Genomic DNA, 26,399 nt, shown 5'->3' on the forward strand with positions numbered 1-26,399 from the left:
GTTGAGGCCAGGAGGATTACAGAAACGTAGGATATATTGCAAGGGGGAGTTCCCACCAGTGCAATTCAGAAAAACTGGTGTTGGTGGGCACAGGCTGTGAAGCAGTCACTGAATGGAGGATGTCGTGTTGGGCAGCGCACTCAGCAAGAGGGTGGTCCACTTGTTTCACCACCAACCCTACCAATCAGACTCAACCAAAGACCAATGTTAAACTCTGCTTGACTCAGTTCAGTCCTCCAGCCAACCGTGATCCACCCCCACAGCCCCCAAATCACCCCCTGTTAACAGAACTTTTAAACCTCGAACCTTGCCTCACCATCATTCCCCAAATTTCTCAACATGCAAATTAATCTTACATCCATAGAATCAGCAGCAGTCAACCATATAAAAACAGAGCCCAACCTTACGATCCTATCTGCCGACAAAAGCTCCACCACTGTTGTTTTCAACCACAAAAGGATTCTGCCAGCTGTCAGATACATCTACCTACAAATCTTGCCACAGTGACCCCATTCCAGAAATCCAGCAGGATCTCCAGTCTTTCCTCAAATTCCTTGAGCCCATCCCAGAACCTCTCACCGGAGTCCATCTCTCTCCTCACCCCTACCACTCCCTGCACTCCTACCTTCTACATGCTTCCTAAAGCCCATAAACCCAACGACCCAGGACACCTCATTGTGGCCAGTTACTGTGCCCCCACTGAGATAGTCTCTGCTTTCATAGACCAACATCTTCAGCCTACTACCCGGAAAGTACTCCCCTATATAAAAGATACCAAACCATTTCCACCACCAACTCTCCACAGTTCCTGTCGCTATACCACACAGTGCCCTGCTCATCACTACAGATGTCATCTCCCTTTACACTAACATCCCTAATGCCCATGGCCTTACCACTGTTAAACACTACCTTTCCCAACACCTGATGGATTCCAAACCAACAGCCTCCTTCCAAGTCACCATGACCAGCTATACTCTCACCCACAATTACTTCTCCTTTGAAGGCATTACCTACAAACAAATCTGGGGTATGGCTCTGGGCATTCGCATGGCACTATCTTATGCCAACCTTTATGGACCACCTAGAGGAATCCTTCCTGAACAACCAGAATCCTAAACCTCTCACCCTGTTCAGATTCACTGATGACATCTTTGCATTCTGGATAGAGGGTGGGGGACACCCTATCCACATTCTTCAGAATCTCAACAGCTTCTTCCCCATTTGCTTCACCTGGTCCTACTCAACCCAACAAACCACCTTCCTAGATGTTGACCTCCACCTCAAAGATGGCTTCATCAGTACCTCTGTCCATATCATACCTACTAACCACTAGCAATACCTCCACTTTGACAGCTGCCACTCGTTCCATACCAAGAAGTCCCTTCCTTACAGCCTAGCCACCTGTGGTCATTGCATCTGCAGTGATGAGCAGTCCCTCTTGAAATATATCGAGGGTCTCACTGGGGCCTTCACAAACCATAATTATCCTCCCAACCTTGTACAAAAACAAATCACTCATGCCTTATCTTTCCCGTCTCCCAGAACTTCTCAAAGTCTCACCGTATGGCCACAGAGGAGCATTCCCCTTGTAACTTTGTACCATCCAGGACTGGAGCAACTGAATTACATTCTCCACCAGGGTTTCGACTACCTCTCATTGTACCCTAAAAAGAGAAATGTACTGCCCACTGTCCTTTCCACACACCCCACAGTGATATTCCGCCGTGCACCAAACCTACACAATATACTCGTCCATCCCTACACAACCCCTGCTCCCAACCCCTTACCTAATATCCCTGTAATACACCTAAATGCAAGAACTGTCCCATACATCCTCCTGCTACCACCACCTACTCCAGTCCCAGCACAAGCATCACCTATCTCATTTAAGGCAGAGCTACCTTTGAAACCAGTCATGTAATCTACAAGCTAAACTGCAACCACTGTGCTGCATTCTATTTGGGCATGACAACCAACAAACTGTCTGTCCACATAAATGGCCACCAACAAACTATAGCCAAGAAACAAGTGGACCACCCTGTTGCTGAGCACACTGCCCAACATGACATTCTTCATTTCAATGACTGCTTCACAGTCAGTGCCGTAGGGATCCTTCCCACCAACACCAGCTTTTCTGAATTGCGCAGGTGGGAACTCCCCCAGCAATATACCCTACATTCCCTAACCCTCCTGGCCCCAAACTTCGTTGGTCATTTTTCTCACCTATACAGCTCCTTCCCTGTTCCCATTCCAGCAATACTCAGCCCTCACTCCATCAATGCATCCAGTCTTTTTACTTCTCTCCTTTTCCACATCTAATCATTAGCATGTTTCCTACTATATCACTTGATCTTTCTCCATCAAAATATTTGCACAAAGCCCCTATGTTCTCTGTAATCTGGCTATGTGCAGCTTTGCTTCCATCACACTGTTACCTTAATATTACACCTATGCATCTCCCTCATCCTACATTTTACAAATTCTGTACCCTTGTCTTTCTCTTGTTACTATTTCCCAATTCCCACTGCCTCTTTCCCTTTAATCAGTCTAAATAAAAAAAAAGGCGTTTCTAATGAATCATTCTTCTCTACTCTATCATTCTGTTATTACTCTTACACAATCCACAACTTCTTGAGAGAACCTCACCAAATCCTTCATTTGCCTTCATGCAACTGAAAGACCAACGCACAATTCTCACATTACTGACTAATGTATCACAAATAACTATTCAACAATATCAAAATCAGTTCTTAACATATGATGAACTGAAAAGCAACGGCACAACATGCGTTGATTTGTAGGCAGAAGTAACCACTAGGAAGTAAACACTACACAGATAACTACTTAAAGGGAGATTTCGTGACACAGAAAACAAGAAAAAAATTAAAAATAACTACTGTAGTATGCTGAACAACAGTATTATGCAGCAGCTATTATGAAAAGTATTCCAGTGAATCAGAATAACAGAGTATTCTGAAAAGTAACCTGTCACTAATTCACAGTGAAGAGTATTTTTTGCTAGAATCATTCAAATCACACAGCAGCAGCAAAAACCAAAGAGGAGGAAGTCAAAAGTACTGTGGTATCTGCTAACTGTGAACTAATTTTTGTGCATACTCATCCATCAGAAAGAAACAGAAACTTTGGAAAGTGGTGATTAGGTTCACATTTACCTACTAAACATGCAAAAATAAACTTACTAACCCATCGTCATTACCAACAGCCAACAAGCTGCACTCGGAATTCCAGGAGACTTCTGTCTTAGAGCCTTTATTCTGTAGACTGCTTTCTTTTCTCAGTTCAGAATTCAGGAGATGTGGAGCTAATGAAAAAAGGAAAAGAAAGTAAAATATAAAATTTTGTTCATCATTTTGAGAAGGCAAGATGCTTTTTTTTATATCTGACCCATAAACACGTACAACATTGACAAGCGAAGGACAAATCATAAGACGGAGAACATGAAATCTTATAAGACACAAAATCATTCTAATTTTTTCCAATTACATTAAAATTCTGCAGAATTAGTTATATACAAACTGCTGCTTCACAGAACAAATATGACTGATATGACAATAATGTAGCTGCATCTCAGCAGCAAGGTAGAATGCATCCAAGTCTGTGACATAGTGCTGGTAGACGCATCATTTTTATTACAGTGACGGGTAGCTCCTATGGAGGTAAAAGATTTGTCATGGCATTACTATCCGTCTGATTAGCCTGAGCCGGGCAGTCTGTGGATGGTTTTTAAGGCGGTTTTCCACCTGCCTCAGCAAATGTGGGCTGATTCCCCTTATTTTGTATCAGTTACACAATGTCGGCGGTTGCTCCACAAACACTTTCTCCACGTATGCGTACACCATCATTACTCTACCACGCAAACATTGGTGTTACACTCATCTGGTGCGAGGCGTTCCCGGGGGGTCCACTGGGGACCGAACCACACAATAACCCTGGGTTCAGTGTGGGGCGGTGGTGGGGTGAGTTGACTGCTGTAGCCTGTTGTGGGGTTGCGTACCACTGAGGTGATGGAGGTGATGATTGCTGGCTTGGGGGAAACGGGCAGGGGGGCGGGGTAAAATCTGCAATGACTAATAAGCCATACTGCTGAAGTTAAAATTTGTCACAAACCTAACTAGATAAATGTTTTCATTTGAATCTAGGATTTTCAGAGTGAAATTTTTAATTTTAAAATGGTTTTATCAGGGTGTAAATTATAGGAAAAACTATCACAAATCAGTCCCGAAACACATTTCTTCTGACAATGAAAAACATGAAATAACACACACAAGTTTATAGCACAACATGTGAGCATTTGACAAACCACGCACCAATGTTTTCTACATTATATGAAGTTTCCTGGGGCATACACATCCTATTGCATGCAAATTATGTACAAACCAGCTGAATTACTTAATGTGTATAGTAATGTTTCCACACAATAACTATGATGTAAGCAAAAGACAACAGTTACCCCAGGCATTCTTGGAATGGAGAAGAAGGTGACATAAGGTGACATCGTGAAAATGATGCCCTGTGCCAGCCATAAACATGTACCACCTCATTTGATCACTCACAGCCTTCTATATATCCATTCCATGGTCTGCAGTATTTTTCTTCAAGTTCCGAAAGCATCTCACTACATCGTAACACTAGACAGTTGTGAGATGTAGAAGTCCCAGTGGTCAAAAGTTTGTATTATTTTAGTGGGACATGTGTGATGATAAATAATAATAACAATAATAATAATCATCATCATCATCATCATTTGTTGAAATAATCAGCAATCGGCTGCACAAAGAAATTTTATTCCTTTACCAATTTCAGGCACCTCATGCCCAACTTCAGAAGATAGTACCAAAAAAAATACCACAAATAACTAGAAGTTCGATAAGAATAGCAAAATTTAAGAACAAAAAATTTAAAAATTTAATGCTCAATAAATGGTAGATACTTACAATTATTGCCTTACTTAGCTTCAAAAGTAAGATGTGTGCAGCATATTGCTGTGGTCCTAGAAAGTATACCAACAATATATAATACAACAATGAATCCAATAATGCAAAAAGAGCTCATAAATGCTTTCATGTGGTTCACAGTTTCTGTACAAAAATGGGGCCGATTCCACTTGTCGGCTTTGAGCAATGTCGTTGGCAATACCTAAGGCAGAGACACTACATCTTCAACAGCAACTGATCATACCCATAAACAAATGAATGTAGCATATGATAAAATTACATTCACAGTTCACGTGATTAATTACTTAGCTGTTTACTATATTTTACTGCTCAAAAGAAGAATTAATGTTTTTAAGTTGGTAATATTAAACTCGCTGTTACTGAACTAGTGTGTGTAGTGTCTCTGTTTGCAATATTCTGTGCGGTGTTGACAACCCCCACAAAGTACATAATTTTGTACATGTAGACAAGTTACTCTTGTGGTGGAGAAGCAGCTGCCAACTGCAACGGTTGCCTGTAAAATTACTGAAATGTAAGAGAAAGAAAACTTCTATAGGATCTTCTGAGATTGGAACACTGCCATTCGCATTTGGTCATTCGATGATTGTCTGCGAGTGAAATGAGTTCCTTTTAGCAGAGAAAACTTTCTCTATGCTTTTGACCGTGTTATTGAAGCAGGTTCTACAGCAAACATCAACCACCAAATGTTCGAAGTCCTATATAAGCTTACAGTAGATAATAGTTCATCACAGAATCCTTTGATCAAAATTACATACATGCAATTACCTTTGAAAAGCTACAGACTGTATTATGGCCATTACTAAACTCCACATTAACATTACATATCACTTACGAATCTCAAAAAACACAAATTATACAATATGGTGGCTAACAATGACTGTTTCATTGCACACATTTCCTACACATCCTCTCGGTATCCTGTCTCGTAAGAAAGTCCTGTCACATACTGATTTTCTTACTTTTCTTTGCTTGCCATGGAGCAACTCTAAGTCACGGAATAAATATTTCACTCGCACAGGCGAAACGCGCCACCTCGTGATATACTGGGTGATCAAAAAGTCAGTATAAATTTGAAAACTTAATAAACCACGGAATAATGTAGATAGAGAGGTAAAAATTGACACACATGCTTGGAATGACATGGGGTTTTATAAGAACAGGATGGCACTCCACCCCATATTGCTAGACGCGTAAAAGATCTCTTGCGCGCATCGTTTGGTGATGATCGTGTGCTCAGCCGCCACTTTCGTCATGCTTGACCTCCCAGGTCCCCAGACCTCAGTCCGTGTGGTTATTGGTTTTGGGGTTACCTGAAGTTGCAAGTGTATCGTGATTGACTGACATCTCTAGGGATGCTGAAAGACAACATCTGACGCCAATGCCTCACCATAACTCCGGACATGCTTTACAGTGCTGTTCACAACATTATTCCTCGACTACAGCTATTGTTGAGGAATGATGGTGGACATATTGAGCATTTCCTGTAAAGAACATCATCTTTGCTTTGTCTTACTTTTTTATGCTAATTATTGCTATTCTGATCAGATGAAGCGCCATCTGTCGGACGTTTTTTTTAAGTTTTGTATTTTTTTGGTTCTAATAAAACGCCATGTCACTCCAAGCATGTGTCAATTTGTACCTCTCTATCTACATTATTCCATGATTTATTCAGTTTTCAAATTTATAGTGACTTTTTGATCACCTGGTATATTCAATTTAAAACAATAACAATAGGAAAGTCGTTGAACCGATTTGTACCCGCTAGCATGGACCAATGGATATTATATGGCACCCCATGGGAGCAAAAATTGGTTTACAATGTTTCGCAAACCCCTTCTGCACTCACTGCATACGACTATGCCTTCTTCAGGCTGGACTACACTTAACAAACACCGTTGACCATAGGTGATTGGTAGGGCCACGGCCTTTTTAGATTTCGGACCTCCCCGTCTGGGATAAGCCCCCACAGGAAACCATTGAAAACCAGAAGTGGGGTCAGTTGTAAATGAAATTTCTTAATTTAAAATACAATCTTATTGTTCAGTTTTTTCACAATTAGTTATTGCAGAGCAGCTGGGTCACATCAGTCAATCTCACAGAGAAGCTGGGTGCTGCATGGCAGGCTGGTCCCAAATGATGATTCTCTCCCTCAAAACTACTACTGGGACGTGCAGTCGATGGATCGGGATCGGGTTGTCCCTCGCGGTGGACCAGGTGTTTACGGGCTCACATCGGGATCAGGAATGGGAAGTGGTGAACATGAAACAGAATGACCAGTCTGAGCCTTCTGAAGCCTTACTCTGAATTTTTTCTTGGCCCTGAAATTGTTAGTCGATTGGCATACTAACAAGTTTCTGCACTGGCATGATAGTTTCAGATCAAGTTTTTCTCTGTACATTTTTCACCATTCTTTCTCATTTATGACACTTTTGTTAAATATCACTGTTTTTATACCCTATTTTCATCGAATTACACTGTGGATCCATCTCAACATGATATGAGTTCTCATAATGTTCCTAATTATGGTGCATTGTTTGTACCCTATCAACAGTCACAGGTTGTCCATGGGCACGCAAGATTACACTGCACTTATATTTTGACAACTTCATACATAATTTAATCAGTCATATATTCCCTCATATACAATGTCATATGACTTTGCTTGCTTCACTGTAAGTCCATTTGCTCAAGTAATACAAACAATTAACCACCAATACATGGTAATTTCTCGCTAGCATCCGAATCTAACATAACTCAGCTCAGCCACCATTAGTTTACCTTTTACAAGACACTGAAATTTTGGTTATGTAGCAAAGGTCCTCCTAACTGTAGTAAAGTCAATCACAATAGGACATGCACACTCCTGCTCTTTGGTATCTAGTATCCCCAGAAAAATTATTTTGCATTAGCATACTTCTCAGACAAGTGCATGAAATTCACTGTCCAGAGCTACTTGGAATCATTTCCTATCAAAATCCTTGCTTCCAGTACATACTGACACGATCACTCATAAACTACTTCACTCTTTATACTTAAATGAACTTAAATGAGAACATGAGCACATACAAAATTAAAATTAATTCTGGAAATAAACACAAAAGTTATTCACATACACATAACAGTATACAATCAGCATCAGCTTCCTCCTGTGGTTCTGCTAAAAACAAACATCAATACACTTACTTATCTAACTACACCTACCTCCACCTAAAAACGAATTGAAATAAAATCTCCTTAATATATACAATCTTTACTAGAGACTGGACTAATTATAATTTCGCATAGTACTTTTTAATATCATGGTGAGGATAGAGTCCCTTCACCTTTCCCGTCACTGGGTAGGCCAATAGATATGTCCCAGGATGTGGAATCCTTATTATTTCAAACGGACCAACAATTTCTATTTCTTGTACCTCTTCTTCAATAAGATACCAGTGGATGAGTGTGCAACAACACACTATCCCCTAAAGCAAAAGTTTGTGTTTTCTTTATCTTACTGTCATATTTTACCTTTCTCTTTCTGGCCCTTTCGGCCACTAAAGCCAACTTAATCTTTTCTTCCCAAGTAGACTATTCACCCACTCATTCCTTTCTTCCTTTTGAAACGTTAATTCCTCTGGTGTGAAACCCGTTGAGGTATGCGGTAAAGAATTTACAATGTTTTCGAATTCTTGCACATATTCTATCGACCATGTTTGACTATTCGGACAATATGTCCTCATAAATCAACTAAGCTCATGAAAAACCCTCTCAATCGGGCTCGCTTGTATATTAAATCTTGATGTTAGTATTTGTTTAATTTCTTTTTGCTCCAATGTGTTCCTCCAGCTGAATAATTACTGCCATTATCTGATATAATAGCTTGTGGTTTCCCTACTTGCGGTACATATTCCAGCAATAATTTCAAAAGATGGTGTTCATTGGATATAACTTTACACGTTTTGTAAATACATCCAAGAAGCCTTCAATGTATCTATATCCTCCTCGTGCTCTAGGTAATGCCCCACAGACATCTAAGGATACCTAAGCTAGTCATTTCTCTGGTAATACACTCCTGGAAATGGAAAAAAGAACACATTGACACCGGTGTGTCAGACCCACCATACTTGCTCCGGACACTGCGAGAGGGCTGTACAAGCAATGATCACACGCACGGCACAGCGGACACACCAGGAACCGCGGTGTTGGCCGTCGAATGGCGCTAGCTGCGCAGCATTTGTGCACCGCCGCCGTCAGTGTCAGCCAGTTTGCCGTGGCATACGGAGCTCCATCGCAGTCTTTAACACTGGTAGCATGCCGCGACAGCGTGGACGTGAACCGTATGTGCAGTTGACGGACTTTGAGCGAGGGCGTATAGTGGGCATGCGGGAGGCCGGGTGGACGTACCGCCGAATTGCTCAACACGTGGGGCGTGAGGTCTCCACAGTACATCGATGTTGTCGCCAGTGGTCGGCGGAAGGTGCACGTGCCCGTCGACCTGGGACCGGACCGCAGCGACGCACGGATGCACGCCAAGACCGTAGGATCCTACGCAGTGCCGTAGGGGACAGCACCGCCACATCCCAGCAAATTAGGGACACTGTTGCTCCTGGGGTATCGGCGAGGACCATTCGCAACCGTCTCCATGAAGCTGGGCTATGGTCCCACACACCGTTAGGCCGTCTTCCGCTCACGCCCCAACATCGTGCAGCCCGCCTCCAGTGGTGTCACGACAGGCGTGAATGGAGGGACGAATGGAGACGTGTCGTCTTCAGCGATGAGAGTCGCTTCTGCCTTGGTGCCAATGATGGTCGTATGCGTGTTTGGCGCTGTGCAGGTGAGCGCCACAATCAGGACTGCATACGACCGAGGCACACAGGGCCAACACCCGGCATCATGGTGTGGGGAGCGATCACCTACACTGGCCGTACACCACTTGTGATCGTCGAGGGGACACTGAATAGTGCACGTTACATCCAAACCGTCATCGAACCCATCGTTCTACCATTCCTAGACCGGCAAGGGAACTTGCTGTTCCAACAGGACAATGCACGTCCGCATGTATCCCGTGCCACCCAATGTGCTCTAGAAGGTGTAAGTCAACTACCCTGGCCAGCAAGATCTCCGGATCTGTCCCCCATTGAGCATGTTTGGGACTGGATGAAGCGTCGTCTCACGCGGTCTGCACGTCCAGCACGAACGCTGGTCCAACTGAGGCGCCAGGTGGAAATGGCATGGCAAGCCATTCCACAGGACTACATCCAGCATCTCTACGATCGTCTCCATGGGAAAATAGCAGCCTGCATTGCTGCGAAAGGTGGATATACACTGTACTAGTGCCGACATTATGCATGCTCTGTTGCCTGTGTCTATGTGCCTGTGGTTCTGTCAGTGTGATCATGTGATGTATCTGACCCCAGGAATGTGTCAATAAAGTTTCCCCTTCCTGGGACAATGAATTCACGGTGTTCTTATTTCAATTTCCAGGAGTGTATATGCTACCTTTATTATTAGGTTTTGTTTTTTGACACATTACACACATTCTAATGACCTTCTGTACTTTCCATTGCAAATTAGGAAAAGAGCAATATGTTCGTAGCTTAATGGCACACTAAATCACTCCAATGTGGCCCCATGCCAGATCTGTATGAGGTGTGTTTTTTAAGTAAGTACCGTTTTGAAATTAAAAAAAGATGTGCTAAGATATCTCAATAATTTTATTTTTACCTGAAAGCCTGTACCTTAATCTACACACTGACGTCCTTGTTTACATTGTGTACTGAGTGTTTAAGATGTCTCCGATAATCGTGAGTCCCACCGACTGTGAAGTATGGGCTGTTGTTAGATTTCTTAGTGCTAAAGGCCTAAAAGCAATCGATATTCATCGTGAGATCTGTGCAGTTTATGGAGAAAACATTATGAGTGATGGAATGGTCAGAAAGTGGGTGAGAGCATTTAAAGCTGGCAGCACAAATGTGCATGATGAATAACGGAGTGCACGTCCTTCGGTCGTTAATGAAAGTTTGGTGCAGGAAGTGGACAATAAGATGAGAAAACAGACACTTTACGATTTCTTCCTTGCGGGATGTCTTTCCTAATGTTTCCCGTAGTGTTTTGTATGGCATTGTGGCCGAGCACTTGAATTACCAAAAATTGTGCGTACGTTGGGTACCGAAAATGTTGACAGATGTGCACAAAAACCAAATGTTTGGACAGCGCATTGACTTTCCTTGAGTGGTACCACAAGGACGTTGATGATTTCTTAAGCCAAATTGTTACAGGCGATGAAACATGGGTGGCCTACATCACACTAGAATCAAAGCGACAGTCCATGTACGTTGAGCAAGGGCATCATTTTGCTGCAAGACAATGCCTGTCCGCCTGTGGCGAATCAGACCAAAGATCTCATCACATCTTTTCGATGGGAAACTCTACATCATCCTCTGTACAGCTCCGATCTTGCGCCCAGTGACTACCATCTGTTCCTGCACTTGAAGAAACACCTGAGCGGTCAGCATCTTCAAGACGATGACGAAGTCAAAACAGTGGTGATGCAGTGATTAACAAGTCAGGCGGCAGACTTCTATGAGGAGGGTATTCAAAAACTGGTACAACATTATCACAAGTGCCACAATATTGACAGAAATTATGTATAAAAGTAGTTTAAGGTACGGGCTTTAATGCAAAAATAAAATTATTGAGATATCTTAGCACGTCATTTTTAAGTTTCAAAACGGTCTTACTTCAATACACGCTTCGTATATTGTATCAACTTGACTTCATGGCTTTCAGAAATACATACACACCAATTATCTCCTTTCGTATTCCCCCGATGGAATAAAACTCCATTCATCACCTTAAAATAGTCTTTAAGGTTGGTGTACTCAGATTGTTCCAATTTCTGTTGGCCACCACACCAGCATATATCCTATTTCTGCAACTTCTCCATCCCTTGGCATAGTTCCAAATAAGACCTTCTTGCCAGTGGTTCTTTCATTAATATGATAGTAAATTCTACTTTGCGATCACCAAAGTGTTCTTCCTGATCTGATCTTTCTGGGAGCCTAGGTAGGGCATCTGCAATTCGATTGTCCTTTCCTTTAATATAACGTATGTGAAATCGATACTCTTGTAACACCGTTGTCCACCTTAATAATGTCAGTGTGAGTACCTTGCATGTTTGCAAGAAGCTGAGGGCTTAGTGATCACAATAGACTATTGTTTGTGCCCCAAATAAATAATGATGGAACTTCTTGAAAGCCCAAACTATAGCTAATGCTTCCAGCTTAGTCATAGTATATGCTCTTTCACAACTCGACAATATCCTTCTTGCAAAAACTATAGGGCATAATGTAGGTTGCCCATTAACTGTCTTAATTTGGAAAAGACAAGATCCTAATCCAACATTTGAAGAATCTGTCATCAAGCAAAAATATTAAGTCCATATCTGGATAATGCAAAAATTTCGCATTTACCAGAGCGTATTTAATTTTCTCAAATGCATACTGACAGTCATTTGTCCATTGCCAAGAAACATTCTTTCTTAACAAATTTACTAATAGCTCTGCATTCATGACCTGGTCCTCTATGAACCATCGAGAAAATGAGGCTAAATCCAAAAATGCAAGTTGTTTCTTATCCCTAGGTGCAGGAAAATTCTTAATAGTGCTTATCTTGGCACTGTCTGGTAAAATTCCTTTGACATCAATTAAATGACTCAAAAATTTTAACTTCTTCATCCCGAAATGAAACTTTTGCCGGTTTGCAGTTATTCCAGATCTCCTAAAAGTTTCCAATTATCTCTTTAATAAGATGATGTGTTGTTCCCATGTTGTGGTAGTGATTAAGATGTCGACGAACAGGGTGAGCCGACTTCTTAGTTCTAACACTGCATCTAATGCAATTATAAAAATTCCTGCACTCACATTCAAACCGAAAGGCAATACCTTAAACTGATAACTTCTTCCGGCATATATGAAGGCTGTCTGTTGTTCCGATCGTTCATCCAGTTTGATATGCCGATATGGAGTCTGGAGGTCAATACTGGTGAAGTACTCCATAAAACTTCTGAATGAGTCCGTCTATATTTTCTGGGTGAGGTCTCACTGGTACAATAATTGTATTGATGACTCTTGCATCCAACATCAATCTTACTTTTCCCTCTGGTTTGGGTACAACTAACAGTGGACTGCAATATGGACTGACTGATGGTTCTACCAGGTCCCAATTTATCATCCTGTTTATTTCTTCACTTACTGATTTCCTCAATCTCCAAGGAATTGGATATGATTTGTTACAGTATGTATCATGAAGAAACACCTCCAAATGGCACGTAAATCCCTTAATGATTATTGGCCTTTCTCCAAAAATCTGGAAGTATTTCCCCAAAAGATCTACCAATGGATCATTTAGTTCGTTGGACAACTTCCTTTGCCTTTTCTTCCGCTTGTTCTGCTAACCCAAGTACGTTGCTTTCCCTTACCTCTTCTGTATGTTTACACCTCCTTTCTTTTATGCCCTGGACAGTAATTTCCAATGCTCCTTTCTTCCCTGATCAGATCAACTTGAGGCATTTACCCATTATCACAAAAGCTGGGATAGTTTTACTTCTCCTCTTGTTTTGCAATCTGCCTCCTTAAAATTCATTTATTCACTTTTAACTAATTAGCACTAACATATGTGAATATAATCTGCATTTTCATAAAAGGGGATTGTTTGTGCTCAGTTTTAAAGATCATAACACCAGATCTAATTTTCTGCTTAGTTTGATGTAGGTAATTGATTTTCTAATTTATATTGACTATTCCTTGTTAGTATCTTTTGTTATTGGGCAAACTCAGTAATTGTTTCACAACTTAAATTCAATTGTTGATGTATAAACAAATACAAATTCTGTATTAATTATAAGCATTTGGAGGAACAACTAATAGTAATCTTAAAGTATATATTTGGCTCTATTCGAAAACATGTTAGCGAAATCAGCCCTTCATTAATTCCAAAGTAATTACCAGTTTTGTCAAAAGTATGGTTTGCATAACAATATTTGTTAATTTCATCATTTAAACAAATAATTTGGCCTAACTCTTGTAGTAGAAGAAACTGTTAAAAAGAACCAATTTTTCGACGTATTCAGTTAATTTAATGAGTTAAGTTTTAATTGCAATTTCTGTAAATTTAACTTCAAACAATGTGTAGTTTCAGTACCCATTATTGTGAGGATATAAAAGGGCCCAATTTTTCGTCTCAAGACAGTAAGTCCACGGCCAAGTTTCAGACGAGAAACCTGTGTTGGTTAGAACAACAATTGTTACATAATCAGGCCATGCGTTAAAACAATGACAGTGTCTGCTCTATACGTATCTTTACTGTTCTTCAAGAACTGTGAACTTTGTGGTTAGGTTTTTACTGCTCGTAGATGTTCAATAGTAAACTATTGTAGCAGTATGTGGAGTTTTGCCTGCAAACTATTAATGAGGCTTATCGAAAATTAAATGTATATAGGGGGGTTGTGAAAACTGAAAGTAAACAACTGTGAAAAGCAAATGTGCACCTGTCGGTTACATCATTTACAGTAGACTGTACTGCACTTTCACCCCTTATTTTTTCAGCCAGTAAAGAAGGCAAACCATCACAACCGACAAGAAGTCTATTTTTACCGACAAGAAGTCTATTTTTAAGTCGTCCTTCCTCATAGTCTCTAATGATACAATCTTCTATTAATTTTTGAATTACTAGGAACATGCATATTATTGCTGTATTTCCTATTCTTACAGCTAGCAATGTTTCTATCTGGACTGGTTGTGAGCGGGTACCTAAGGCTCCAATGATCTTACAATTTCATATCGGCAACATCAGTAACTCTGGCCTCTGGGATAGCTGATTAAATAATTTGTTGGAGATCGCATTTATCGAAGCTTCGGTATCCATGATTACTCTGATAGATATGTCTATTTCGGCACGGGTTGCTGATACAGGCAGTTTATTACAAAGTTGTTCCCCAGGATTTACATCTTCCATTAACTCCTCAATGATCCTCATTCCATTGTTGTATCTAAATCAGTTTACAGGCGATTGCTTGCGAAATTGTTCGTGGGTTTGCTTCATACTATTTATTTCTTTTCTTATTTCTGTCTGTTCGTTTGTCAAAGTAGTCACATCAGCTAATACTTTAACAAAATCTTCCCTTGTGGGCAGTTCGTTCACTTTATTGGTTATACCCTTTACTTTCTCAGCTAACTCTGCCTGTTCTGTAACTAAATTACCCACAGTAGTGGTCAGGTTTGTTACTTTAGCCACTAAATTTGCCTGTTGCACAGTTACGGTTTCTGCATTTGCAGAATTAGCCACCTGGGCAACTGACATACTCGCTTGCTCAGCGAACAGTTTCACCTATGTAGCAGACATGTTGGTCTGTTCCGAAGCTAAATTTTCAACTGTTGATGAAATATTTGCTTGTGTAGCAGATATGTGAGACTGTTCCAAAGCTAAATTTTCAACTGTTGTTGAAATATTCGCTTGAATAGCAGACAAATGAGACCGATCTGCAGCTAAACTAGCTACGGTATTCATCAAAAGTTTCATTTGATTTAAGAGTTCGGCCACAGGATCTTTGGATTATCCTTGGCCAGCATCTGCCGATTGCCCTGGGTTTTGTTCATCACCACTGGGCTGCAAATTCACTTCCTGTGTGACGTCCAGTACTATGTTCCTTGTTTGTGGACAACTTCTCCATCTTCTGTGCATCCTCCAGCCTCACCACGGATACTCAGCAATTGCAACCGACGATCAGGCGGTTGGAGGAATGGTCTTGCACCACAGGTTTTAAATTCTCATTACGGAAAACAGTTTGTGTTGATTTTAATCGTTCCCGCTGTCTGTTTCATTTGCCTGTTTTAAAACTGGGGGACACCGTTCTCACTTTTAAGGAAAAGGTGAAGTATCTGGGTCTTATCTTTAATCAGAAGCTAATAGGTTGCCACACCTTAAAGAACTGAAACTGAGATGTCTCAAGGCCTTAAACATCCTAAAATGTGTCAGTCATAGGTCTTGGGGAGCTGACAATGTGTGTCTGCTCCAACTTTATATGGCCTTGGTTGGTGTGACACTGGTTTGAATTTGGATGCCAGATTTATGGGTCAGCAAGGCCGCGGAAAGGCCACAAAGATAAGATCAGTGAGATTAGGGCTTGTACAGAGGCATATAGGCAGTCATTTTTCCCTCGTTCTGTTTGGGAGTGGAACGGGGAGAGAAGATGCTAGTTGTGGTACAAGGTACCCTCCGCCAAGCACCGTATGGTGGATTGCGGAGTATGTATGTAGATGTAGATGTAGCCCTGTTGTTAGTTTGTGTGCAGAGGCTGGTGAGCCTCTGCTGTCTATTCGACGTCTTCTTCTCGTGGTATGCCAAGCATATAGGGCATTGTCCATTCCTACATCGCCAGCATCCAGTTACATTGTTCGGCCACCACTGGAACGGCTGTTCAATCGTCTACCACAAGGAACGCGGCCATTTGGGATCTGTGCAAGGGATAGCCTTCAGTTATTATGGGTAGGGAGCACTCAGGTCCAAAGCCAGGGGTGCAGTAGGGTCTCCCCATGGCTACTACCAAGGGCCAGATTGCTTTTAGAACTGACTGCTTACAAGAAGCATTGTACCCCAGACCACATTTTTAAAATAAAATTTAATAAAAATTTTACATAGCCACACATATTTTATTACTGTCTACATGGATGGTTCTAAGCAGGGAGATGTTTTCAGTTGTTCGGTCGTGTTCCCCGATATTGTCCTCAGGATAGGGCACCCAGAGGAGTTTTCAGTTTATTACGTGGAACTGTTTGCTATCCTGAGGGCAATGGAGCATATGAGACTGTGTTGCGACAAAAATTTTATCCTCTGTTCTGATTCTCAAAGTGGCCTTCTTGCTGTTGGGCAGATGTACCCAACAGATCAGATGGCGCAACAAGTGCAGGATCTCTCCTTCTCTTGCAAAGACAAAACAAGGTCAGTCCTTTTTTGCTGGGTTCCAGTGCACATAGGCATCCAGGGAAATGCACTCGCTGCTGCTCCTGCTGCTGCTGCTAAGGAGGTTTGCTCCCTTCCTCCTGCTGCCCGCTGTTCAGTACCTCTGCAGGCTGTCACTTCATTTGTGACTAGGAAGGCCATATGTTGGTGGGAGTCTCAGTGGCTGGAAGTGAGGAACAATAAACTACGTTCCATCAAGACTTCAGTGCGACCGTGGATCACCTTATTTCGCTCGCAACAGTGTGAAGAAGTAGCCCTTATTCAGCTTAGAGTGGGACATTGTCCATTGACACATGGCTTCGTCATGCATCGGGAGGAGCCTTCAGTATGTCAGAGATGCAGGACACAGCTGTCAGTATGACAACTTTTAACTGAGTGTGTTTTATATTATGACCTGAGGGTTGAACTTCCACAGGATCTTCCCTATATTTTAACTGAAAACAAGGTGAGTGTTGTTCGTGTCTTAAAATTTTGTGTGGTGTCCAAAATTCTTCCTGAAATACTGGGTGTAATATCTTAATGTGTCAGAGTGGCTGGGTCACGAATTATGTCTAAGTCGTCATCCAGCCACAGTTATTTGTCCATGATTTTATTTAGTTATCCCGCTGTGTCTCACTGGGGTTTTGTTACGAGCTTCTATGAACCTCACCTTCTTGGGATTGCTTTATGTTTCCTGTGGTGGGATCCAAAGTAGTTTTCCAGTTTACTGATCTTCTTCCATGGATTGTGAAAATCTTCTTCGATATAACATTAATGCAAGGGCACTGATGACCTAGCTGTTTAGCACCCTCCACCATAAATCATCCATCATCAACATTCTATGCGACCTACATCCGACGTCAGGCAGCCAAGATAATGCGGGTCCATCACATATGAACTTCATGCGGTTCTATTCTGCAGTAAAGGCAAGCACAAGAATGGCATGCTAACTCATTGCACACATTAATCTGGCCTTTGCAGATAATGACTAGGTTAGGAATATTTGTAGATTTAGTTATTGTATGCTTTAGTATATGCAGAGTAATATATGCTTCTCTCTCTCTCTCTCTCTCTCTCTCTCTCTTTCTCTTTTTTTGACATGTTCAAATTGTGGAGAAATGTTCTGGAGTATAGAACCTGATGTGTATTTTCATGGGGCAAAGCTGAATTGTGTCCAGAGTAAAGTAATTAAAAAAATAGAGAACAACTGAATTCTTATGGTTAAAACCAGATCACAGTTTAAAATGGAGAGGGAACAGGAAGTGAATTTGCAGCCCAGTGGTGATGAACAAAACCCAGGGCAAACGGCAGATGCTGGCCAATAATCCAAAGATCCTATGGCCAAACTCTGAAATCAAATGAAACTTTTGATGAATACTGTAGCTAGTTTAGCTGCAGATCGCTCTCATATGTCTGCTATTCAAGCGAATATTTCAACAACAGTTGAAAATTTAGCTTTGGAACTGTCTCGCATATCTGCTACACAAGCGAATATTTCAACAACAATTGCAACAGTTGAAATTTTAGCTTTGGAGCAGTCTCACATATCTGCTACAGAAGTGAATATTTCAACAGCCTTATTTTGAAAATTTTGCTTCGGAACAGTCCAACACGTCTGCTACACAGGTGAAACTGTTCGCTGAGTAAGCGAATATGTCAGCTGTCCAGGTGGCTATTTCTGCAAATGTAGAAACCATAGCTGTGGAACAGGCAAATATAGTGGCTAAAGTAACAAACGTGACCACTACTCTGGTTATAAACTATTGATCACAATGGTGAAAGCAATGACACTTAAAACACTCCCATGAGCGACACCATTCCCCTGCTTAAAATGGTCAGACAGGGCATTCCCAACCCTGTATCTAAAATATCTGTCTGAGAGAAAGGACCATATGAAGGTCGGTAGACGTCCACGGAATCCCCATTGATGGACCTGCGACAAAATATTATGCCTCCAGGTAGTGTCATAGCCTTTTACAAATCGAAGAAAACACTGATAACGTGTTGTTATGAAGGAAAGCTTGTTGAATTGCAGATTTGAGCAGGGTTAGGTTATCGAGAGTGGAATGGTACCTCCTGAACCTACACTGGGAGCAACTGAGTAGGGACCTGGTTTCCAGAACCCACACTAGGTGCCAATTGACCATATGCTCCAGTGTATTTCCTATGCAGCTTATCAGGCTAGTACTATGATAACTACCAGGGTCCGTCTGATCCTTTCCTGGTTTTAAAATTGTGATTAAAATAGATTCCTACAACGAGTTGGGAAAGTCACCAGTTATCCAAATTTTATTGAAGAGCTGAAGGAGGACTTCCATCGACTGCCGGTCCAACTGTTGCAACATGCTGTTGGTCATCAGGTCGTTTCCAGGGGTTGTATTACAAGCAACTGACAATGCAGAATCCAGCTCCCACAGAGAGAAAGGCTGTTTGTATTCTTTCATGTTGGTGGAACGAAAATAAAGATCAGCCTTCTCCTGTGCCTCCCGATATTGACAGAAGGTGGGATCCTGGCTGGAATCGGCCGTAATGGATTTATATGATTCAGCCATTGTCTGAGCTATGTCCCTTGTCGATGTTACAAGAGACCCCTGTATTTGTACAGCTGCTATTGGCGGTCAAGAGTTGTGCCTTGAGATCCTCCTAATGGCTTCCCATACTTTACTTGTGGGTGTGGACCTACTGATGGAGTTCAGGAGCTCTTGCCAAGAGCTCTGCTTACTCTACTGAATTATTCTCCTTGCAAAACTTCCTGGCAGATTAAAACTGTGCACCAGACTGAGACTCGAACTCAAGACCTTTGCCTTTCACGGGCAAGTGCTCTACCATCTGAGCTACCCAAGCACGACTCACGCCCCGTCCTCACAGCTGTACTTCTGCCAGTACCTCGTCTCCTACCTTCCAAACTTTACAGAAGCTCTCCTGTGAACCTTGCAGAACTAGTACTCCTGAAAGAAAGGATATTGTGGAGACATGGCTTAGCCATAGCCTGGGGGATGTTTTCATTCTGGAAATGTTTTCCTTGCCTTTACATGCACCATTCTAAAGTCCACAAGATTGTCATCTGTAGGGCATCAATTGAATCTGCGCATAGCTGCCATCCTGTGCCTGATAGCAAAACGACACTCATCATTCCACCAAGGGACAGGTTGTCTAGTAGGCACTTCACAGTCTCTGGGATGGATGCATCAGTGGCATGGTGAATCACAGCTGTAATGTGATCACCCAGTCCTGGATGCCTTCACTTTGCTTGAAAACAGCTAACTGCCTGTAAAGCATTCAGTTAGCTTTCTTGAATAACCATCTCAGTAGCTTTCTTTCAGGATCTGTTCCATCAGGCAGATGGATCCAGACAGTCACTGCCATGAAGGTCATCGTCCACTGCCCACTGAGCAGTGTCCCCAAGAGCAAGCAAGCACAAGGTGAGGTCTATGGCTGTAGACAAACGTGTTGCAGTGCTAAAATGTGTGGCTTGACCCATATTCAGCAGTAAAAGATCTGTTGTGTGTAGCATATCCTCAGGTACCCGACCCTTGCGGCATGTGGTGTTAGAACCCCATAGTGTACTGTGTGCATTGAAGTCCCCCAAAAGGAGAAAGGGTTGAGGTAGTTCATCAAGAAGATGAGTGAGGACCCCACTATCAAGAGGCTCATGGGGTGGTAAGTACACAGAGCACACTGTGATGTCAACATGGGCCACTATCCGAACAGCAACTGCTTGTAATGCTGTTGTCAATGGAACAGGTGAGGAATGAAAAGTGTCCTTTACGAACACTGCAACCCCCCCTTTTGCCCTGTCACCAGTAAGGTCGTCTTTTCTATAAAGGTGATAGCCTCCAAGAACAGGTGTGTTAGTCTCTTTAAAATGAGTCTCTTGAAGGCTGAGGCAAAAGGGTCTGCCCTGTACAAGGAGTCTTAGTTCTGCCAGATGAGTACTGTATCCATTTGTATTCTATTGAAGTATGGGAGCCATTTCATCAATGTGGTCTTAATTTACTCCTTTATTTATGACTGGATGGTGAGGCACTTGTACGGTGAGGTGGGGTTTTAGGTTTGACTGGGTCTGGTGATGAGGCATCAAAATCCATGATGTCTTCATCAGTCAGATGTGCCAGAATGACTTCTGATGGCACCCATGTCAGCTTCTGACCCAAATGTTGGGATCCTTTCCCTGCTCCATTTCCCAGCAAGGATGAGGGGGGAAAGGGGTGGTTTTTTTTTTTTTTTTTTTTTTTTTTTTTTTTTTTTTTTTTTTTAAGTAACTTGGCATTGAGGGGCACACTGCTTTTGGGCTGTTCACTGTGGTAGGATTGCTGGTCTCTGTCATCATAGCTGTCTGGATCGCTATGTCTTTCACTTTACTTTGGCACGTACACGTGCAAGTACAGGTGCCAGAGGTAGATAAAGGAACAATGGACGTCATCTGAGTCGAAGCGTCAACTGTAGTAACAGGTTTGTGCACCAACAAAGCACAAGAAGTGGCAAAGACAGGGAGTTTCATCGCCTGATAGTCCTTTTTGGCTTCTGCGTAGGGGATCCGCTTGGTCACTTTGATTTCCTGAATTTTCATTCCTCTGCCAAAACAGGGCAGGCTCGGCTCCAGACTGGGTGGCTTCCAGAGCAGTTAATACAGACTGATGGAGAGGGACAGTCCATCCCAGCTTCATGGGCTGCCTTTCCACACTTCCCACAAGTCGCTTCACCTCTGCAAATCAGCATTCTATGACCAAAATGCTGGCATTTGAAGCATCACATTGGGTTAGGTACACAGGGCTGAACCCTAAGTCACAGGAAACCTGCCATGATGTGTTCAGGTAGCGTTGGAGAATTGTAGGTCACAATATAAGTGTCAGCCTTCTCAGTTTCTCCATTGTTCTTGTGAGTCCTTTGCTCCACATCTATGATCCCCTGTGGTGCCCATTCTTGTCTGAGTTCAGCAACATCTATTTCCATAATATCACAGCGGGTTACCACACTTTTGCTGGAGTAAAGGGAGTTATGCAACTCAACAATGATGTCGTACTCACTCAATTTCTGTGGCTTCTGGAAGAGTTCCACCTGCTTTGCCTGGTTAGTCTCAACAAACAAGGAACCATTGCACAACCACTTAATAGACTTTAGGGTACCAGCCAGCCCTTCTAAGCCTTCATGGATATAGAAGGGGACACTTTTTCAAATGTCTCCTCCTTCCTCTTGATCACTACAAAGACATTGTTATTCATGACTCCTTGAGCCCCGTTACTGACAACAAAATGATTAGAAGATGATTAGCATCCCTCATGCTTTTGGATGAATGGGTGTGAGAACTCCCAGGTGGTACACCCTTCCCACTGGGAGGAGAAGAAGAAAATTTTGAGGGTTCCATCTCAGTCGCATGAGCAGCTAGGGAAATAAGGGTCCACTCAGACAGAGTCCTGAGTGCCTGAGTACACCTCATACAACTGAGGTGCGGCAGGTTCCCCAGAGGTTGCCCATTAATGACTGTTGCCTCTCATCGGCGTGCAGCATACCTTGATATTGAGGTTTTTTTTAATAGAGGTTTATTCCATCCTCGCGATCTAGGTGGCCAAGCCCAGATCCCCGTTCCCTGAGACACACAATGTTCCACCACCATGCCGCATGGTGGTCGCTGCAGCATGCCCAGACCTTACGGTGGCAGGAGACTGGTGACGCGTACCAGCCCAGTTCAGAAACCCCGGGGTCACCAAGCCTGTACTCAGCAAACAAATGCTGAGCCCCTGAGGGCCACATAGAATGATTCCATCAGTCGTACACGAAATTATACAAAGCACAACCTTAGTACAAATACATAACATAAAATACACATTTATGACAACAAATCTCAATAGATACCATCAATACATATAACTGAATGATCATGTATTAATTTGTTTTTGAACACGAATAGTTGACGGTGTCTATGTTTCACTCCTTGTACGTCCTGTCTTGTTTTAGCCATTTTTACTGTATTTTACTGCTCAAAAGACGAATTAATGTTTAAGCTGGTAATATTAAACTCATTGTTATTGAACTAGTGTGTGTAGTGTCTCTGTGAAGTGCAATATTCCATGTGTCGTCGACAACCCCCACAACATACTTAATTTCGTACACACAGACAAGTTTACTCTCTTGGTGGAGAAGCAGCTGCCAACTCCGATGGTTGGCTGTAAAATTACTGAAATGTAAGAGAAAGAAAACTTCTATAGGATCTTCTGGGATTGGTACACTGCCATTCGCATTTGGTCATTTGATGATTGTCTGCGAGTGAAATGAGTTCATTTTAGCAGAGAAAACTTTCTCTATGCTTTTGACCGTGTTATTGAAGTAGGTTCTGCAGCAAACATTAACCACCAAATGTTCGAAGTCCTATATAAGCTTGCAGTACATAATAGTTCATCCCAGAACTCTTCGATCAAAATTAAATACGCGCAATTAGCTTTGAAAAGCAACAGACTGTACTATGGCCATTACTAAACTCCACATTAACATTACATATCGCTTGTGAATCTCAAAAAACACAAATTATACAAAATGGCGGCTAAAAATGACTGTTTCATTGCACTCACTTCCTACACATCCACTCGTTATCCTGTCTCGTAAGAAAGTCCCATCACATTCCGATTTTCTTGCTTTTCATCATTCGCCACAGAGTAACTCTAAGTCACGGAATAAATATTTATTCACTTTAATCCAATAACAATAGGAAGGTCGTTGAACCATCTGTATCCGCTAGCATGGGCCATGGGATACTGTAGCCACAAATTATATCAAAGAGAACTGAAGGTAACGAAAATAAATAAGAACAGAAAAAGGAGTATACATGTCTGAAATAAATTATCATAATATGTGAGTAAGAAAAGCACAGAGAACCTGCAAATCCATTACAGTATATTACATGATGACCTCATCATATTATGAAAGAGCGAAAATGTTTAATCGTTATTGAATCTAACGGGGCTAGTAGACAAGTAATGAAAATTCACAAAAAGCAGGGTCTATCAAATATTGGAATTGGTAGCTAGAAAAAAGATATATACTTAAATTCTCGTTACAGATTCCAACCATTTCACAGTACATTGTGTACTGAACTGTAATAAGATTTCTGCATTTATAATTGCTGTCTGAACTTCAGCGAAAAAATGAATAATATTAGAAATGGTAACTAGAACTGGCCTATATAGTTTAATTCTACGATTTGTTATTTAGGCTGTTTTAACAACTAGTGTGTGCACTAAAGTGTTACAGGATTTCTACATTCCATATTCCGCTACTCACTGCCATGAGAAAGAGAAAGTCTGGAATCTGTACCTACAATATTTGTTACTTTTTTGTAGTAGTTCTGAGATCAATAAGTAATCTAGAATTCCTACAGAAACCTAGCCCATAAATTTACTGCAAAAATGTCCAAAATTATGAACCATCAAGTATTTGGAATTGGTAGCTAGGACTGACCTTCTATATGGGTCAAATCTAGTTATCGATTCCAACTATTTGATGGTTCATTAATCGGATTGTTTTTTTCGGCAAGTGTCTGCACTAAAATGGAGGGTAATAAGATTTTTGCACTTTTAATTGCTCTCTGAATTATTGCAAAAAAGTTACTAATATTGGAATCGGTAACTATAATTGACCTATGTATACGCTCAATTCTAGTTATTTTATAATACTTTGACTTCAACAAGTGCTTTACTGTGATGCAATTTAAAGATTCTCTGTGCTTTTCTACTAGCATAAATTATGAGAATAAGTCTCATCAGACAGGAAAATTAATTTTTAATTCTTGTTCATATTTATTTTCAATATCTTCAATTCATTTCGATATAATTCATAGCTAAGTAAATAACTGCGTCAAACGTGATTGTAATTTTATCGCATGCTACATTCATTTGTTTACAAGTATGATGCGTTGTTTTATGAGATTGCTTATACGTATCGCCTTTGCCTTAGATACGATGTCTTTGCTCAAATCTGACGAGTGGAATCGGACACTAGAATTTATCCCTAAAATAGTATAAGGAAACCAAACAACACATGCAGGCAACATGCCAGAAATGGAGCAAATCAGCTAATGGCATGCATATCTTGAGGCTAGTGTTGGGATGGGAATAAAAGTATGATAAATTAATGGAACAAAAACTTAAGCAACTGTGGTTGCTGAAAGACATCAATGAAAATGTAAATGTAGGTGAGCATAAGCAGTGTAATAAGTACTACATAAAAACCTAATGATAAATAAAATAAGTTACAGTCTTAGAGACAAGTCTTTGGTATTGACAGCTCAGTAGCGTCGCTCCGTTGGCCAGCAACTGCAGGTAACTAACTGACGAAGGACTGCACTTGACCAGGTAGCAGGAGAGACGTTTGCTGCTCTGCAAACCTGATGCGCATGTGTCTAAAACGTACCAGTGAGTGCCTCATGTGCAACCAGTGTTGTCATTTTGTTGTTTTGTCTTTAATAGTTCCAGTTCGTTGTTTATTTCATTTTTGTTGTTTTTAGTGTTTATTTGTTTATGTTTTGTTTTAAACAATGCCAAATGCGATGAGTGGTGCCAGCTCAACATCTAAAATGAAATGGAGGAAGAAAAATATGCTACACACCCAGGCCTGCAAATTCGTGTGCTTGATGAGGGACTAGTTTGAGAAAGAAAAGGAAAAAAGGTGTGCCCTATTTCCTGATGCTCAGGTCGTTAAGAGGACTGCAAAAGCATTGAAAATAAGCAAGAACACTGTTGTAATGATAGGTAAAGAGTAGTACAGTACAGGTTGTGATGCAAGTGCCACAACAAGGCTGCACACACCAGGGTAGAAACAGACAAGGTCTATTTTCAGAAAGACACTATTTGTCATCATACATATAGTTATTATAAGAGAAGGAAACATCCCACTTTATCTAAATTACTTGTTTCACTTCAGAAAGACAATTTTTTTTTTAAAGGAAGTAAATTTTCATTGCATACAGTGCTCAATGACATAGGTTTTATTATTCAGTGTTTAGTGGATACAAAATATTAACAGAAAGGACAGATGTGGTTGCATGGTGGTGCAGATTTCTGCATACGATAATGGATGAGATATTCGAAAATATAGTGTGCATAAATGAGTTACTGCCGAACGAACAGTCATTAAACATGCAGGGGCAGCAAAACATGCAGGGGCAGCAGGTGATTTTGTGTCAAACTGCTTGTTAACATACGCAATTGCAGTCTTTATTGGCGTATTCCACTGACGAATTCTTCTTGGGTTATCAGCCGAGTGGTGGAAGATGATGGGTAAGAAACTCATTGAAACGTTGTGACAAGACGAACGAGTGGGCTGGTAGCTATCCACATCAAGTGGGTTTTTACCGGGTTTGAGCACCAGAATGATTGTGCTCGCCCGCTATTGCAATGGAAAGATGCCATTGCACCAGATCAGGTTGAAGGTGATGAGGAGATTTCACTTGTA

At 41.5% G+C, this 26,399-nt stretch overlaps 1 protein-coding gene across 1 annotated transcript in view; it reads right to left on the reverse strand.

The window, feature by feature from the left end:
* LOC126474025 (gem-associated protein 5) overlaps positions 1 to 26,399 on the reverse strand; it is a 343,111-nt gene that overhangs the window by 176,337 nt on the left and 140,375 nt on the right. Inside the window, exon 10 of the mRNA XM_050101432.1 lies at positions 3,205 to 3,322. Coding sequence (XP_049957389.1) covers positions 3,205 to 3,322 — 118 coding nt within the window. The remainder of the gene's footprint in view (positions 1 to 3,204; positions 3,323 to 26,399) is intronic.

This window comes from Schistocerca serialis, chromosome 4, assembly GCF_023864345.2.
Source record: "Schistocerca serialis cubense isolate TAMUIC-IGC-003099 chromosome 4, iqSchSeri2.2, whole genome shotgun sequence".
Taxonomy (NCBI): domain Eukaryota; kingdom Metazoa; phylum Arthropoda; class Insecta; order Orthoptera; family Acrididae; genus Schistocerca; species Schistocerca serialis.